General features: G+C 49.8%; 1 protein-coding gene across 1 annotated transcript in view; it reads right to left on the bottom strand.

Annotated features, from left to right (window-relative positions):
- Positions 1-15,741, bottom strand: part of DPYSL2 (dihydropyrimidinase like 2) — a 63,107-nt gene that overhangs the window by 11,688 nt on the left and 35,678 nt on the right. Inside the window, exons 5-8 of the mRNA XM_080926205.1 lie at positions 14,291-14,352; positions 13,761-13,841; positions 13,173-13,241; positions 8,754-8,874 (exon numbers count right to left, since the gene is read on the bottom strand). Coding sequence (XP_080782331.1) covers positions 8,754-8,874; positions 13,173-13,241; positions 13,761-13,841; positions 14,291-14,352 — 333 coding nt within the window. The remainder of the gene's footprint in view (positions 1-8,753; positions 8,875-13,172; positions 13,242-13,760; positions 13,842-14,290; positions 14,353-15,741) is intronic.

Raw genomic sequence — 15,741 nt, 5'->3', positions numbered from 1 at the left:
CTTAACATTCAACTAATTAAAGACCAGAGAATTGAAACTTTCCCTCAGGTTATCCAAATCCATCTGCCCCTCTCCTCCTGCCGCCACCCAGCCAAGTTTCTCTCTTCTCCAAACACACGGCCCTCAAGGCCAAACCCTTCTCAGTGAGGAATGTGTCTCCCTTCCTCTCCACAGTCCTTGCAAAGGCTTATCACTGGATACTATTCCACAACACCCTCTTTGCCCAGACTCTCAAAACTGGCTCCAGGGAGCTGCTCCCTCCTGCCTCAGGAATGTCACAAAGAAGTGGCTGTTCCCTGAGAGGGTGTTGGAAAGCCTCCGCCACAGCTGCCTCCCATCCTTACTTACTCCATAACAGTCTCCAAGCAGGAGGAAGGCTTCTAGAACTGGGGGCAAGCATGCCCAGAAGGAAATCCCTAATCAAAAGTGCCAGGAGAGGAGCCCAGCCTTCCTGACCTACTGGAAGCTCTTCTAGTAGACGCTTGTACAAAGCACACTGGGACACGTACCAGCAAATGGAAAAAGAGCTCATAAAGCTCAGGTCAGCTGTTAGCAGCTCCTCAGGCCCATGTGAGTTGCAGCAGCAGAGCGGGGCAGCAGTGGCTCTTGCAGGAACGTCCAACCCATCTGATAAAATCTAACCCCCGATCCAGCCCAGCTTCGAAGCCCTATTGCCTGCTGCCCACCTGAGCACCGGGCGCCGCAGCCCCCAGGGTATACAGGCTTTGTTACTATAAACAAATTTCGGAAGAGCAATGAATTGAATATGTGAGCAGTGTTTTTCCTTATGTGCTATACAAATAGTTGAAGGTTAATTAGCAGAGTAACTGCATATAGTAATTCTGCCAGTCTCCTTCAGAGAGAGAGAGAGAGAGAGAGAGAGAGAGAGAGAGGGAGGGAGGGAGGGAGGGAGGGAGAGAGGGAGGGAGAAGGAGGAGGAGCAATGGTGCTCAGAGGAGAAGTCAACAGCTCAGCTATCTGAGAAATCGGTATTCTCAGAATGCTCTGAATTTGCCATCCTCCATCTCATCACTGAGACTGCAGCTCCATCCTGGCTTTGGAAATCTGACTGGAGGAGGCTGGTACTAGAAACAGATGGGCTTTATCTAAGACGGGAACGGGAAGGGCACTGCTTGACAAGGGGCTGCCTTCCCTGCCCTGCGCTACCGTAGCAAAAGCTTTCGGCCTCTGGAAACCCCAGGATGGGTCAGAGTTCCAAGGTCACTGGGGAATCATCACAGAGTGAGGATTCCTGGCCAACCCAAACTGCAGCCACGCAGGGACCTGGGAAAAGTGAGAGTGTCACAAACTGTGGCTTCCTTCTTGTTATGCCCTATTCATAAAATTTTTAATTTTCTTATTTATATGTATGTGTGCATTTGTGTGTGTGCGCGTGTGCGTGTGCGTGTGTGTGTGTGTGTGTGTGTGTGTGCATGAATATGGAGACATGAATGTGGGTAGCCAGAAGAGGCTAGAAAATAATGTTAGATCCTTATTGAGTTACAAGTGGTTGTAAGAAATCCAGTGTGGGTGCTAGGACTGAACTCTATCTAGTCCTCTGCAAAAGCAAGAATTCTTAACTGCTGAGCAATGTTTCTAGCTCCTGCTTTGCTCCAATTAAACCTCCTGAGGGAGTCAGAGATCCTTACAAGCTTTTATTTCTTCTTCTTCTTCTTCTTCTTCTTCTTCTTCTTCTCCTCCTCCTCCTCCTCCTCCTCCTCCTCCTCCTCCTCCTCCTCCTCCTCTTCTTCTTCTTCTTCTTTAGCTCCACAAATTAGGAAAGGACCTATCATGTCCAAGGTCTCCACTTTCAGAGGAGTGTGTTTCAGACACTGGTCTCTATACCCAACACACACACACACACACACACACACACACACACACACACACACACTCATTTCAGTAGCCCAGTGGCTCCTCTTCCTATAAACCCTGGCTGGAGGGAGCCATGGACTGGCTTGCAGAGCTCAGTCAGACCACAGACACCAGAGAGCTGCCGTGGGCCAGCAATCATTACCACTAATAATAATAAACCACGAACGGCTTAATTGGCCCTTTTCTGCTTCTCTAAATACACTGCTGATACTTTCTTGGCAGCTGTTGTAGTTTCATGAGTCTCTTCTCCAGGGAAAGTCTAAACTGAAGGCTGTGACCCCAAGCCAGACTCTGGCAGGCATACTAGTCAGGCCAAGAATGCAGAGGACGGGCAGGACCAGGAAGATAAAGTTTACTCACAACCAGCCCCGGGGCCAAGCACATTCATGAAGAACAACTGCAAGCTGGGGTTTGGAAATGTTTGACAGCTTTAGGCTCTGACAGTCTGTCATTTCCCATGAACGAGAAGCAGGACAAATCCCAAGCAAGAACAATGGAAAATCACATGAAGGGTACTCCAAGCACAGCCACAAGAGCCCAGAGAAATGAGACAGACAGACCCACATCATTCTGTCTTTCTCTTAAAGAGCTCGGGCCACAACCCCAAGTGCCTGAGATCTCTGCAGTGAGGCCTTGGTAGCAAGGACACTTCCGTTCTATAGCAACAAACTGTGCATGTGTGTATCCGTGCATGTATGAGCGTGTATGTGTGCATGTATGAATGAGTGTGTATGCATGTATGAGTGTGTGTGTGCATGTATGGATGAGCATGCATGCATGCATACATGTATACACACACAATACACATGGGGTAGGGAGTTACACATATAAAAGACAGTGTACCTGGATCTCTCTAAGTAAGACTGACTAGCCAGTGAGCCCAGAGATCTCCCTCCCCAACACTTGGATTATAGGCATGCACCACTACACACAACTTCCTTTATGTAGATTCTGGGAGACAAATTCAGGACCCTGTTTTTGTTTTGTTTTGTTTGTTTGTTTAATCAGGATCATGCTACCATATAGGCTAGTCTGTCCCTAAACTAACAATCCTACCTTTATGCCTCTTTTAACTTAGCCTTAGAATTATCCCTCATAGTCTCATGACTAGACTTCTCATGATCTAAATCCCTATCCCTATGCTGGGATCATAGGCATATACTATCTCATGGGATAAGAAACAAAATATTCAGGATACGTTTTCTGAAGTTCATAGAATTGCTAGTGTGAAGTAATTCATAGGTTCTAATGATTCTTCTTGGAGTAAGGAAAACATATAGTCTACACCACAATGATGTAATGAAATACACAAACCACCACTGGGAGCCCTTCTAAGAGGCAGGGCTCTGGGTGTTGAAACTGGTTGGTTGCCTTTAATGGTGCTAGACAAAATGGCTGGAAAGAATGGGTTTAAGAATTCACATTCCCAGCTCGGTGAACGTGTTACAGACGCAGAGCACAGGTGGCTGAAAATAGAACCCGGGATCTTATCCTACCAGGCTGAATTACAATGCAATCTGAATTCCCAGCCTCTGTTCAAATGGGAACAGTGACTATGAAGTGCATTCTGTCTCCACACAGCCTTCAGATATGAGTGGCACCACAGTCTCTCACCTAGTCTCCAGCCTGCTGGCCTTCCCTAAAACTGTCAGACTCCAGCAGCCTCACCATATGAGTCCATGCCTTAAAATAAATCCACCTCTGCCAGTCCCCTCCCCATCCTCCAGTGGGTTGTTTCTTTGACTAATGAATTCTGCTGGGAGTTTATGACATTCACAGCCCAATCCACCTGCCACCTTCAGCCTCAAGTATGGCTCAAGATTACTATGTGTTAAATTAGTTTAACCCGAAGGCCTCATCCCCAAGGTGTAATCTTCATATATGACATGACTGTGAGGTTCTTATGATACTCAACATCCTATTTGAATTCTTATCTTGGGTTTAGATTTAGTGTCCCTCCACAGTCATGGTTGTTTGAATGTAGCTGCTCCTTGGTTTTAAGGGTGGGGAGGAGGGTCCATGGGTGACATCAGCAGGTACTGCCTGTAGGTTAGCATTCCCTCAGGAAGGCATGTAGCCACACGGGTCTTCTTGCATGAACAAAGGGCAGCCTAAGAAAAGGTGGAGGAAGAAGTCTCCACTCTGGACACACAGGACAAACAGATGGCAGGCGTCTGGAATCATACCTGTTTCTTCTCACATGCTGGATGACTAGGAACAACGTGTTCAGTTTCTGCATTTTAATTTCTCTTCTGTGGCACAAACTTACCAAATCAACCACTGTCTAAATTCTTCTCAAGACTAAAACCCAAGCCAGGACCTGATGGCACTGTAACCCTCAGTATTCAGGATGCTAAGGCAGGAGAATCACAAGTTCATGGCCAGCCTGGGCAACCTTGTCCCAAAATACAAAGTAAGATAAGGTACCAGGATAGAGTACAGAGAAAGAACACTTGTCTAACATGTGCGAGGCTCTAGGTTCAAATCTCAGTAATGAATAAAAATAAAAGAGAAAATAAGAAATCCCAGGAAAAATTTAAATCTGGCTAGTGTATTCCAGTCTTGTCTGTGTTTCATTTTGCTCTCTGCCCAATGAGGTTGGCACAGTGGTGTGCTGTTGGGTGGGTCATGCAGTCATGGGTCACTGAGAAAAGACAGGCTGCCATTGTGCTGGGTTTAGGTGGCATGTAGCAAGTCCTCATAGACATCTCACCGCATAGTCTTATAGCCATCCCATTTCTCTATTTGCCCTGTCTCCCACCTTGAACATAGGATCAGAGGGTCTGCTGGTGGGTGAGGAGATTTAATGTGCATGGAGAGAAGAGCCTGCCAAAGTTTTCTAAGATTAGAACCAATGTTCTGAGTCCTTCCCACAACCTGAACCTCTAGTATCTACTCTAGCCCTGCATCCTTCCCACAGCCTACTCTAGCCCTGTGTCCTTCCCTCAGCCTACTCTAGCCCTGTGTCCTTCCCACAGCCTACTCTAGCCCTGTGTCCTTCCCACAGCCTACCCTAGCCCTGCGTCCTTCCCACAGCCTACTCTAGCCCTGCGTCCTTCCCACAGCCTACTCTAGCCCTGTGTCCTTCCCACAGCATACCCTAGCCCTGCGTCCTACCCACAGCCTACTCTAGCCCTGCTTAACCACAGCAGCACTGACCACTCCCCTGTGACTTTCTGCTCCCACCTCATCCTCCCTCCAAGGGTAGATGCTGGAGGTTGAGAACACTTTTTGCTCCTGCAACTGAGGCCTGATGTATCACACAGGAAAAGCACATGAACGTCTTTGCCTTGGCTTGACTCCAGGAGAGGCCATCACTTCTCATCCCTCAACGGCAAGGATGACTAGCCACTAGGCACATCTCTACTTTCATCTAAACACAATCATCCCCCTGGGAGAAGAGGGACTACCACTACCTTCCCTTTGTATGTGGGAAACAGATGAGTGATGGTAAATCCACATGGCCAAAGCCCCATGAATAGAGTCTGATCCTGAGCGGTGTAATTAATAATACCTAACAGTGATATTAATAATACCCTAATACAGCCTGCTGCTGTTTTCTTCTTGACTGTCTGAGAATACCTGTTTCTTATTACCTAGACCTATCCTGAGGGTCAGGTTCCAGATTCTACTTGAACTAAGCCCCAACCCATACAGACTACAGGAATTTCCTCTACTAAAATAACCTCCAAGAGGAAAGGTGAGTCGGTCAAACATTAACGTGGAGCTTTGGAGCCTGAACTTAGATGCCCAGTCATCAAGCTTGGCTCCACTCTTCCCAAGCTTCAGAGGAAAACAAAAGATGAAGGCTGTGCCCAGGCTGCATCCTGAGGATATTTGGAAATCCCAACTGGGTGGCAAGAGCCTCCCCTTGCTCTCTGGAGGGCTAGAGCTTTCTGCGGCTCTTGTTAGCACAGGAAGACAGTGGAATTCCCCAACAACTCGGAAGGATGGCAGAGCAACCCTGAGGAGCATGGTGTGGTCACAGCTGGATCCATGCACAGAAGGTTCTAGAACAGAACTGACTGAACTGTTTCCCTTTCTGGGCAGACTCAGAAACAATAAAAAGGCTCCTGTCCCTGAGGTAGCATGCCAGAGTGAAACTGTGTGCCACACAAGCGTTAGCCCCACCTTCGGGGACGACCAGAAGCTTGGGAGGGAACACAGGTACTGCTGGAAACCTGCCCCTGATGCCACCCCAGCTGTGGTCTGTCAAAGGGCTGACACCCTCCCTCTGCCAAGGTGAGCCTAAGATATTTTACACTTTGGACAGGAAGGCCACAGGAATCCAAAGTCATGTGACTATTTCCTTATTATCACATGGGTGCTGAATGACCAGTACAATACACAAAACTAGCTGCCCGCTACGGTCCCCATTTTTAGACACTGAACCGACTAGGCCTGTGCTTCACTGTATCAGTGATACCACGAGGGGTGTTTGGTGCTGAATGCCTCATTGGCTTTCTCAATGGAGCACACCTGTGCTCCCAGCACCCAGGAGGCGGAGGCAGATGGGTCAGAAGCTCCGTGGTAAGCCACACGGTGAGTTTCAGGCTAGCCTGGGCTACATGAAACCATGTCTCAAAATATTAAAATGCTGCTGCTGCTGCTGCTGCTGCTGCTCCTGCTAAATATAAGGCAGATTCTCCAAGCATCCAGGAGAGGGCAGGCTCTTGAAAAAATTAACAGCAACTGGTCAAACTGAGTCCCAGAAAGCCCCAAAGAACAAGGGCCAGAAATCACAGGATCGGTCTGGAAGCCATTGCCTCTTGGGACAGGCTGACTGAGGAGTTATTGAGCAATTTCTTCTGGAGCTTGTACCAAGTCACCCACTTGGTGAAAACATCCCACAGCCCTTATTGATTCATGAGCATCATGCAGCAAAGTAGAAACAGCTATATGGACCAAATGGCAGAGGCAGAAGTAGAAGCAGAGAGGCAGAGAGAGACAGAGAGAGGCAGAGAGAGGCAGAGAGGCAGAGAGGCAGAGAGGCAGAGAGAGGCAGAGAGAGGCAGAGAGGCAGAGAGAGGCAGAGAGAGACAGAGGGAGGCAGAGAGAGGCAGAGAGAGACAGAGGGAGGCAGAGAGAGGCAGAGAGAGGCAGAGAGAGGCAGAGAGAGGCAGAGAGAGGCAGAGAGAGACAGAGGGAGGCAGAGAGGCAGAGAGAGGCAGAGAGAGACAGAGGGAGGCAGAGAGAGGCAGAGAGGCAGAGAGGCAGAGAGAGGCAGAGAGACAGAGAGAGGCAGAGAGAGGCAGAGAGGCAGAGAGAGGCAGAGAGGCAGAGAGAGGCAGAGAGACAGAGGGAGGCAGAGAGAGGCAGAGAGGCAGAGAGAGACAGAGGGAGGCAGAGAGAGGCAGAGAGGCAGAGAGAGGCAGAGAGAGGCAGAGAGAGGCAGAGAGAGGCAGAGAGAGGCAGAGAGAGACAGAGAGAGGCAGAGAGGCAGAGAGAGGCAGAGAGAGGCAGAGAGAGGCAGAGAGAGGCAGAGAGAGGCAGAGAGAGGCAGAGAGAGGCAGAGAGGCAGAGAGAGGCAGAGATGCAGAGAGAGGCAGAGAGGCAGAGAGAGGCAGAGAGAGACAGAGAGAGGCAGAGAGAGGCAGAGAGAGGCAGAGAGAGGCAGAGAGAGGCAGAGAGAGGCAGAGAGAGGCAGAGAGGCAGAGAGAGGCAGAGATGCAGAGAGAGGCAGAGAGGCAGAGAGAGGCAGAGAGGCAGAGAGAGGCAGAGAGAGGCAGAGAGAGGCAGAGAGAGGCAGAGAGAGGCAGAGAGGCAGAGAGAGGCAGAGAGAGGCAGAGAGGCAGAGAGAGGCAGAGATGCAGAGAGAGGCAGAGAGAGGCAGAGAGGCAGAGAGACAGAGAGAGGCAGAGAGGCAGAGAGAGGCAGAGAGGCAGAGAGGCAGAGAGAGGCAGAGAGGCAGAGAGGCAGAGAGAGGCAGAGAGACAGAGGAAGGCAGAGAGAGGCAGAGAGGCAGAGAGAGGCAGAGAGGCAGAGAGAGGCAGAGAGGCAGAGAGAGGCAGAGAGAGGCAGAGAGAGGCAGAGAGGCAGAGAGAGGCAGAGAGAGGCAGAGGCACCAGTGAGCATGGAGAAGAGCAGGTAAGTGGAGACATGAGATGGAAAGATGCATATGCAGGTTGTGGAGACAAGAAGGAAGATGGGGATCCCCTTGCAGTTCTCGCTTCGGACCAGGCTAAGGTTCTCACCCAGGCCAACGCTATGGTTTCCAGCTCCATGTACTGCGCTGATACCTAAGCACCAAACACCAATGTGATTAGCCACCCGGGCACAGCACAGCAGGTGGCATCAGAGCTGCTTATGCATAATGAAGAAGATGCTCCACAGAACATCCCTGAGGGAAGGTTCTGGAAGCTACACTTTGTGGATTCGTTTCCAAGCCCTGTCTCAGGAGAACCAGCTTCACTTGGTACGCATCCACAGTGTACCGGCAACGAGTAATTTGAGGTAAACAAACGTAAGTGTCCCACACAAGCCTCTAACTGATTCCTGGTAGAAATCCCCGCCCAAGGTGGAAGGAAGACACACTTTGCACAATAGCATCCCCCCAGGGGTTGTGTAGCCAGTGAAAAGTGATGTAACCTATGTATGTAACTAGTCTGTTTACAAGACATCAAATTGAAAAATCAACTTACACAAAGAGAATACCTGCCCACGTGGCCTTGGCTTTAAATAGATATGAACAAGGCCACAGCCGCAGAACAAAGGGAGGAAACTAGAGCTGCCCGCTCGGCTGGGCTGCAATTAGGTTAATGCTGGAACATGATCAAAGTGGCCCAGTTGGCACGAGGGTCGGAAAAAGAGCCTCCTCCGTGAGCCGCTGCCTCCCCTCCACCTGCCCACCGTGTGTCCAAAAGGCCCTGGAGGCTCACCCTTCTTCCGTGCCTGGGCGATGACTTCAGCAGCGCTCTTGCTCATCACTTTGGTGACATACAGGGGGCAGTTGGTCTGATTGGCAATGGTGATGGACCGGTTCACAGCTTCGGCCTCAACCTATGGGAGGGCAGAAAAGCATGAAAACCCCGCCCACTCTCATTCCTTATTCACCAGCAGACAGATAGATGGATGCCCAAGGCTTCTTCCTAAGTGGCGCCCAGGAAAAAGATGAGCAGGCTCCACCTAGACCCACAGCCTAGTAACTCTGCGCTAGAACCTACCCAAGTGGGTCGGAACCACCCTGGGTCGCTCCTTTTCGTCATCGAAATTAGAGTTTTCTGAGGACCCTAAGAAATTAGAGTTTTCTGAGGAGAAATTTCACAGTGGGAGAAGGAAACGCCTGAAGCTGGGTGCCTGCCAACGGAGAAACTTGTCTCCAGGAAAGACAGTTCATGCAGTTCTGAGTACACAGAACACCTTCCAGGAGAGCAGAGGCCAAGGCGGCAATGGGTGGGAGGGACCTCGCCGAGACATGGACTGTTTGGCTAAGCACGCCTCGAGCCTTCTATCTAAAAAGCCCTTATTATTCTGTTCTTTTGAACTATGTGTCTGTCTGTGGATGGGTCTGTGCACGTGCGTGCTGGTGCCCGTGGAGACCAGAGCTGGAGGTGCAGGCAGTTGTGAGCCGCTTGACATAGATGCTGAGAACCAAATCTGAGTCCTTTGCAAGAACAATGTGAGCTCTCCTGCACTCTTAGCTACTGAGTCATATCTCCAAGCCATTAAAGATCCAGGCTGGCCAGGAACTCCTGATCATACCTCCTCATCTCTGCCTCATAGCCACCGAGTGTACCACCATGACTAGCACCTACTAGTCAAACCTAAACTTTATGTCATGAGTCTGAGGACAGGCTTAGGAAACCACTGGATCCCTCTGTTCCTCTTCCTACTGTAACGGCACTGAACCAATCTCCTTTCTTCGTTGTCTGCCGCTGCTTGTTTTTCTAATCTGCCTGTGGATGGTCAAGCCATGCTTGCTAGGGCTGCCAGGGCCCAGTCTTGTTAGGGGCGAAGACTCTGGCAACCCCTCATTCTGGTAACAATCTCACTCGCTCACATTTGAGAACGTCCAGACTCTCATTGTGGGTATTCATTCTGCTCCCATGACCCAGAGTGAAGACACTCAGTGTTTGTGACTCTGGAGCGGAGTTGGCCAGATATTTGAGAGTCAAGCCAACATCACCCACAAAACAAAACAATCTTCATAGGGCTCAGGAATGGAGTAGGGCTGCATCATGTTCCCTCAAGACTGCAACTGGCCAGCCACAGCCTGGTACGACCTTCAGTACAGATGAAGAACTACCCAAATCAAACATCTGGCTCTTTATATAATCTGATCCTCAGGGAATTCCATGTCATGTCTACTGGATACACAACCAGGAAAGCGGCCTTGTTATGGAGGTACATCTCATGTACGGCAACAAGCGTTCATCATAACAGATGAAACTGCTTCAAACTGGATCCCAAAAGGCCACTGTCAAATCCTAAGGAAACACTGTGGTGTAAAACTCTTAGAGGTAAGAATGGAGAGATATTCTTATTCTTCCTCTACCTTACTACCCCATCTACCAACATCCCCAAGCAGAGGCTCAAAACTCACTGCTGCACCTATAAATGGTTTCGTTTCATTAATGTAACACTCGAAGCCACAAAGTCACTTTCCACAGGGGATGGCTGCACTCCTACTGAGTGGCCTTGGCTAGTCAAGTTTCCCCAGGAGCATGTTAGGGCTAGAGTCTGTGGCTGCTCAGTACTCATCTCGGGGGAGGGAGACCGGCCTTCATTCACACTCAGCTTCTGGACATCGACTATGTGAAGAGAGTCTATGGATCTAGAAAAGCAACCGGCTCTCAAAACACTCACCAAACACTCAGATGTTTCCCATTCCAGAGATAGCTAAAGGGAGCCTCCCTCCTGCTCCCGGCCCTCCTTCCCCTCCCTGGAGCCTTCTACTGGGCTGTCAGCTCAGAAGTCTCTGAACTGTGAATGAAAAAGACTCGAAGACGTTCAACACTTCACAGGGATGCCAGAGACAGCCCTACTGATGTCCCAGCATAGGCCCTTCACAAAAGAACAGACACACTATAAATAAAGTCTGGGAGCTACAAGCCTGTCCTCAGGAAAGCAGGGTGTGCAGTGTCTCTCATTAGGAAGCCAAATGAGACGGGTTGTCACTAAGACTAGTGAGGAAGAGCCCTGGTCCTGGGGATCTGTCTGGATTTGCATACACACTGTGAATGGAATTCAGGCTCCATCTGGCCCCACAAAGTGGCCTGAAATTGGACAGAAGCCCAACTCAAAGGCTAGCTCTCTGGAAGAAGAGAGTATTTAAACCTCACTTTCCACTCCAGCCAGAACAGTCCTGCCCCTGATACACGACAGATACTGCTGCATAAGCCCTGACCAAAATCTCCTTAAATCTTGCAGAAAGGGTATAATAGCTTAGAAATAAAACCTCTTCTCCTTGTAGAGATCATGACCATCTGGGAGGCTGTCTGTGTGATTTTGTAGATGGGGCAGAGCAAACACCACAGGGAAAGGGCCTATCCAAGACTCATAGTAGAGTCTAGACAACCTCTGGACAGCCCCTCCCGCCTTGGCAACCTACACACCATGGTCATATCTCCCGTGAGGGCCAGCTGGGAAGGTCTTCTGTCCATGATGGCTTTGCTGTACAGATTTGATTGTCCACTTCTGTCTTTGGTCCCAGGCTCTAACAGCTGCTCTTTGCTGTTACATTCTAGCCTATATATATACTTCCTGTCTGCCTCTTGGTCACTAGCTCATTGAAAGTTCAGAGAGAAGCATCCCCTCCTGGTCCCATTGTCACATATGGCCAGGTACTGCGGTGACCAGAACATGTGCTGATTACCCTACATCACTTCAAACAGGTGCTCCCTAGAATCTGACATTCTGACCAGTCTCCCTTTTCCCATCTTTTTAGCTAAAGACCTGGGGAAACCCTACCGAGCTGCCCGCATGGTAGGTGACAAAGAGCAGCCTACAGTGGCAGGAAGCTAGCTGCCCTGCAAAATTCAAACTCAAGCTGGCCATCGCGGTGCTACTGACGGAGGAGACCCTGACGCTACAGGAAGTTAGATCGTTATTTAATGTTGTCTCTCCTACGTGCTGGGGGTTTCTTCCTAAGTGAGCTGTAGAGCCAAGTCCGTTCAGAATGGCTCCATGTTTGATTCTCTGTGTCACCCCCCTCAAGATTTTAACACACAAAAGACTCGGCTTGACAGACCAAACAACCATCAGGAAGAACTGCAAGGGTGAAGGGCCTGGAGTCCTAACTATTCTTCCTGCCTGCCTGCCTGTCTCCTCCTCCCCCCCTCCCTCCCTCCCTTCCTCCCTCCCTCCCTCCCTCCATCCGTCCCATACGTAGGACTGACATGGGGTGAAATTACTCAGAGCATTATCAAGCTCAGTGCCTGGCGTAAGTTGGGCTCCTGCAGATCGGCTGAAAAACCTCCTTCCACCATGGTATGCTCTTAAGCCCCGCTGAGCCTCGGGGACGTCCATAACTGGTCACTCAGCACCCTAATTCTGTGAGACAGTGACCAAAGAGAAGAACCCTATGCCGAGACGCATACAAATGGGTGTGATTTTTCTGCTTAAAGGGTCAACCGGAACAGTGGCTCCCTGATAGCCGTCTTCTGGTAGACACGTGAGCACTCTTCCTGTTTCCTGCTTTGTCCTGCCAAGCTCAGGGATCTGGTGCCCCCATCTCCTTTACAGACCATGTACCAAACATCCCCCCTCTGACCTACTTTTAGAAGGGACACCTTAAATGTTGAACCTCCACCTGCCATAGGGTCTCCCCTTGCCTGGAATACATCTTTACAGTCTAGAATGTTCCTTGCAGAACTCCTCCATCATCCTCTTCCCTCAGAGTTGCAAGACTGCTGTTCAACAGACCTTAAGGTTTAAACTCCCACGGTGGAAACTCTGACTCCCAATACATGATACCTGCAGCCTTCTGACTTACAAGCTCCATGGTCCAATGTGGCAACCTTGTGCTCCTCCGTCTGGGCTAACCCTGCTTACAGTTTTCAATAGTTCTGTCCTCTAGGCCCAACTGAGTGTGCTGTATCAAGTACTCAACATGTGTGTTTTAGTGATGTAAAACAACTCTGTGGTCCCATCCTATGTGTTGGAGCCTCGTGGTACTGCTGATGGGTATGCACATGCAATGTACATGCAAGCATATGCACACACATTTCTTTGAAAGACCAAGTGTGCATCCAAAAAGCCCCACTTTTAACAGGTACGGGGGGGGGGGGTGGAGGAGAAGGAGCCCTGCACAGAATCTAAAAGACACCGAGTCACACATCCCAGTCCCAGATGTTCACCTCCTCTGGCCGGCTCAGCACGTGTCCCTCGGGGCCCGTGATGCCCAGATCCAGGATCCTCTGCTGTTCCTGTAATATGTATAGAAAGCCAAGTGGTCAGAAAGGTGGGTTTCAGGTGGCTGATGCCAAGAGACCTGGGCACAAAGCTCCCTAGAAAAAAGTACAGTGGGCCCTGTTGGATACCCAGTGTCAGGCCAGACCTCAGAAAGGAAAGGGATCAATCACTACACTAATCTCAGTCCCATTTGAGCAGGACAGATTCTCTAGAGCTCTTCAACGTGCTCAGCATCCCCGGGGAAGCTGAAAGCCAAGCCACGTCTGGCCCGCAGCACAGCACATGATGATATCCAGGTGTGACTAGAATATTCCTCAGCTTTGTCCAGAACAGCTACACTGCAGTGCCAAGAGAAAGAGGCCTTTCTATAATGGGAACCAGCAATGTGCCTTTCCAAACACTAGCAACGCACTGAAAGAGCACTAGTTCCAGACCATGCAGTCCTCTGGATTCTCACACGGGTGTTCAGCTTCCAAAGCTGTCCCACATTCTTGAGCTCGAGGTGAAGAAAATGTGAAAGGAAGGGCCCTTACCTCTGCAATGATGTCACCATTCTCCGCATGGACTTGAGCTATGGCGCCGATATCCCGGATCACGCTCAGCACTTCATAGATCTGAGGAAGAGGGAGACAAGCTCAGGGACCTGAATCTGCATCTTCCTGGTCAAAGGAAATCCCCCTGGGTCAGGGAGAAATGGCACCCAGGATGCTCTGGCAGGCCTGGCTTGGCAATATGCGAAAGGGGACTGCTTCTGGCCACTCTGAAACTCAGAGAGGCAACCCAACCAAAAGGATGGGAGTGAGGTGTGAAATGTAGGGAGTGTGTGACCAAGGCACTACCACTAGGCCACACAGTATCCTGATTAGAGGTTACGTTTTGATGCCAGAGTCTGGAGGGGCAAGACGCCATCAAAGGCCAATTTCATTAAACCCCAAACCTGCCATTCACGTCCCATTCCGCTGTGAGTGAGCTATACACACATGGAAGACTGTTTCTCCAGGTGAAAGCCATGACCAGACCAAACAGACGTCAGGCGCCTACTCAGAAAGGCTGGCTTTCTTACCTGGGAATCCGTCAGCTGGAATCGATCTTTGAAAGCCATGTACACGAGGAAGGAGTTTACCCCTGGTGACAGACAAAAAAAGAGAGGCAGACACATGACTTTTAATACATGAACCCAAAGCAAACAACCTAGAAGAAAGTGATAACGCTGTTCAGACATGAGCATGCATGTTCACACATGTGTGTGCAACTGCACACATCTGTGCAGGGGAGCAGCTGTTGAGGGGCATAAAAGTCAAGGAAATGGACACTCTGAGGACAATGCCTGTCATCTCAGAAACGGGAGTATCACATGTTCAAGGCTGAGCTCAAGGCCCTCCCTGTAAAGCTTAGAAACACCCTGTCTCAAAAAAGTACAAACTAGAAAGTGCTGCATGCAGAGCTCAGATGGAGTGCTTGCCTGGCATGATGAATCCCTGGATTTAATCTTCAGCACCACAGAATGAAGGAGAAAAAGCACAACAGAGACAGACAGACAACAGGCAGACAGAACGACAAAGCAAATGGGAAGCTAAAAACGGAGTTTCTGGAAATTGTTTCTAGTGTTTTCATGCTCTTCCTGTTTGGGAACTTTACAGGTCTATGAAAATTAAAATCTTGCAGCCTGTGGCTACATAACAGTAGACTCCTGTCTGGAGTAAGGTAACTCACAACGATCAGGAGATGGAACCCCACCCCCACCCCCACCAGCTGGTGAGCACCAGTGGATGAGCAGACACACCAAACACAGTCTCTGTGTAAGCTGGAACACCATTTGGCTACATGGGACAGTGGGGATGAACACAGAAGCTACGCTGCTGAGTGAAAACATTAGCCGCAAAGATGGGTGCTGAGAAACCCCATGTACGGGATGGATACGAAGTGGTTAGTGTCACACAGGGTGGTCAGTGAGGGTAGGATGAGGATTATCTGGGCTGGAGGAAGGAGGATGAGGGACTGTAGAGATGGATTTTCATTTTAGTAAGATGAAGCATCCTAGAGGTGTGGCAATGGGTGTTTGGGTATGAGTGTGGGGGGGATATGGAGGCTTGGGGGAGTGTATGGTTCTATGGGTGGGTATTTGTGTGTGTGTGTGTGTGTGTGTGTGTGTGTGTGTCTGTATGGGTGTAGTATGTGTGTGGGTGTGTGTATATGGGTATATTGTATGGGTGTATGTGGGGGGTGTAGATGGGTATATGGTTTATGGGGTGTGTGTATGTGTGTGGGTGTGTATGTGTATGGGTATATGGTTGTATGGGGGTGTCTGGATATATGGTTGTATGGAGTGTGGGGGGGTGTGTGTATGGGTGTATGGTTGTATGGATGAGTGTGTGTGTGTATGGGTATATGGTTGTATGGGTGTGTGTGGGGGGATGGGGGGTGTATGGTTGTATAGGTGTATGTGTGGAGGGGGGTGCCTATGCCACAGCATGCACGTGGGGGTCAGAAGACAACCCATGGGGAGTCAGTTCT

Source organism: Micromys minutus (genome assembly GCF_963924665.1).
Source record: "Micromys minutus genome assembly, chromosome: 12".
Taxonomy (NCBI): domain Eukaryota; kingdom Metazoa; phylum Chordata; class Mammalia; order Rodentia; family Muridae; genus Micromys; species Micromys minutus.
The sequence above is the reverse complement of the archived record's forward strand: the minus strand, read 5'-3'. Positions and strand labels throughout refer to the sequence as shown.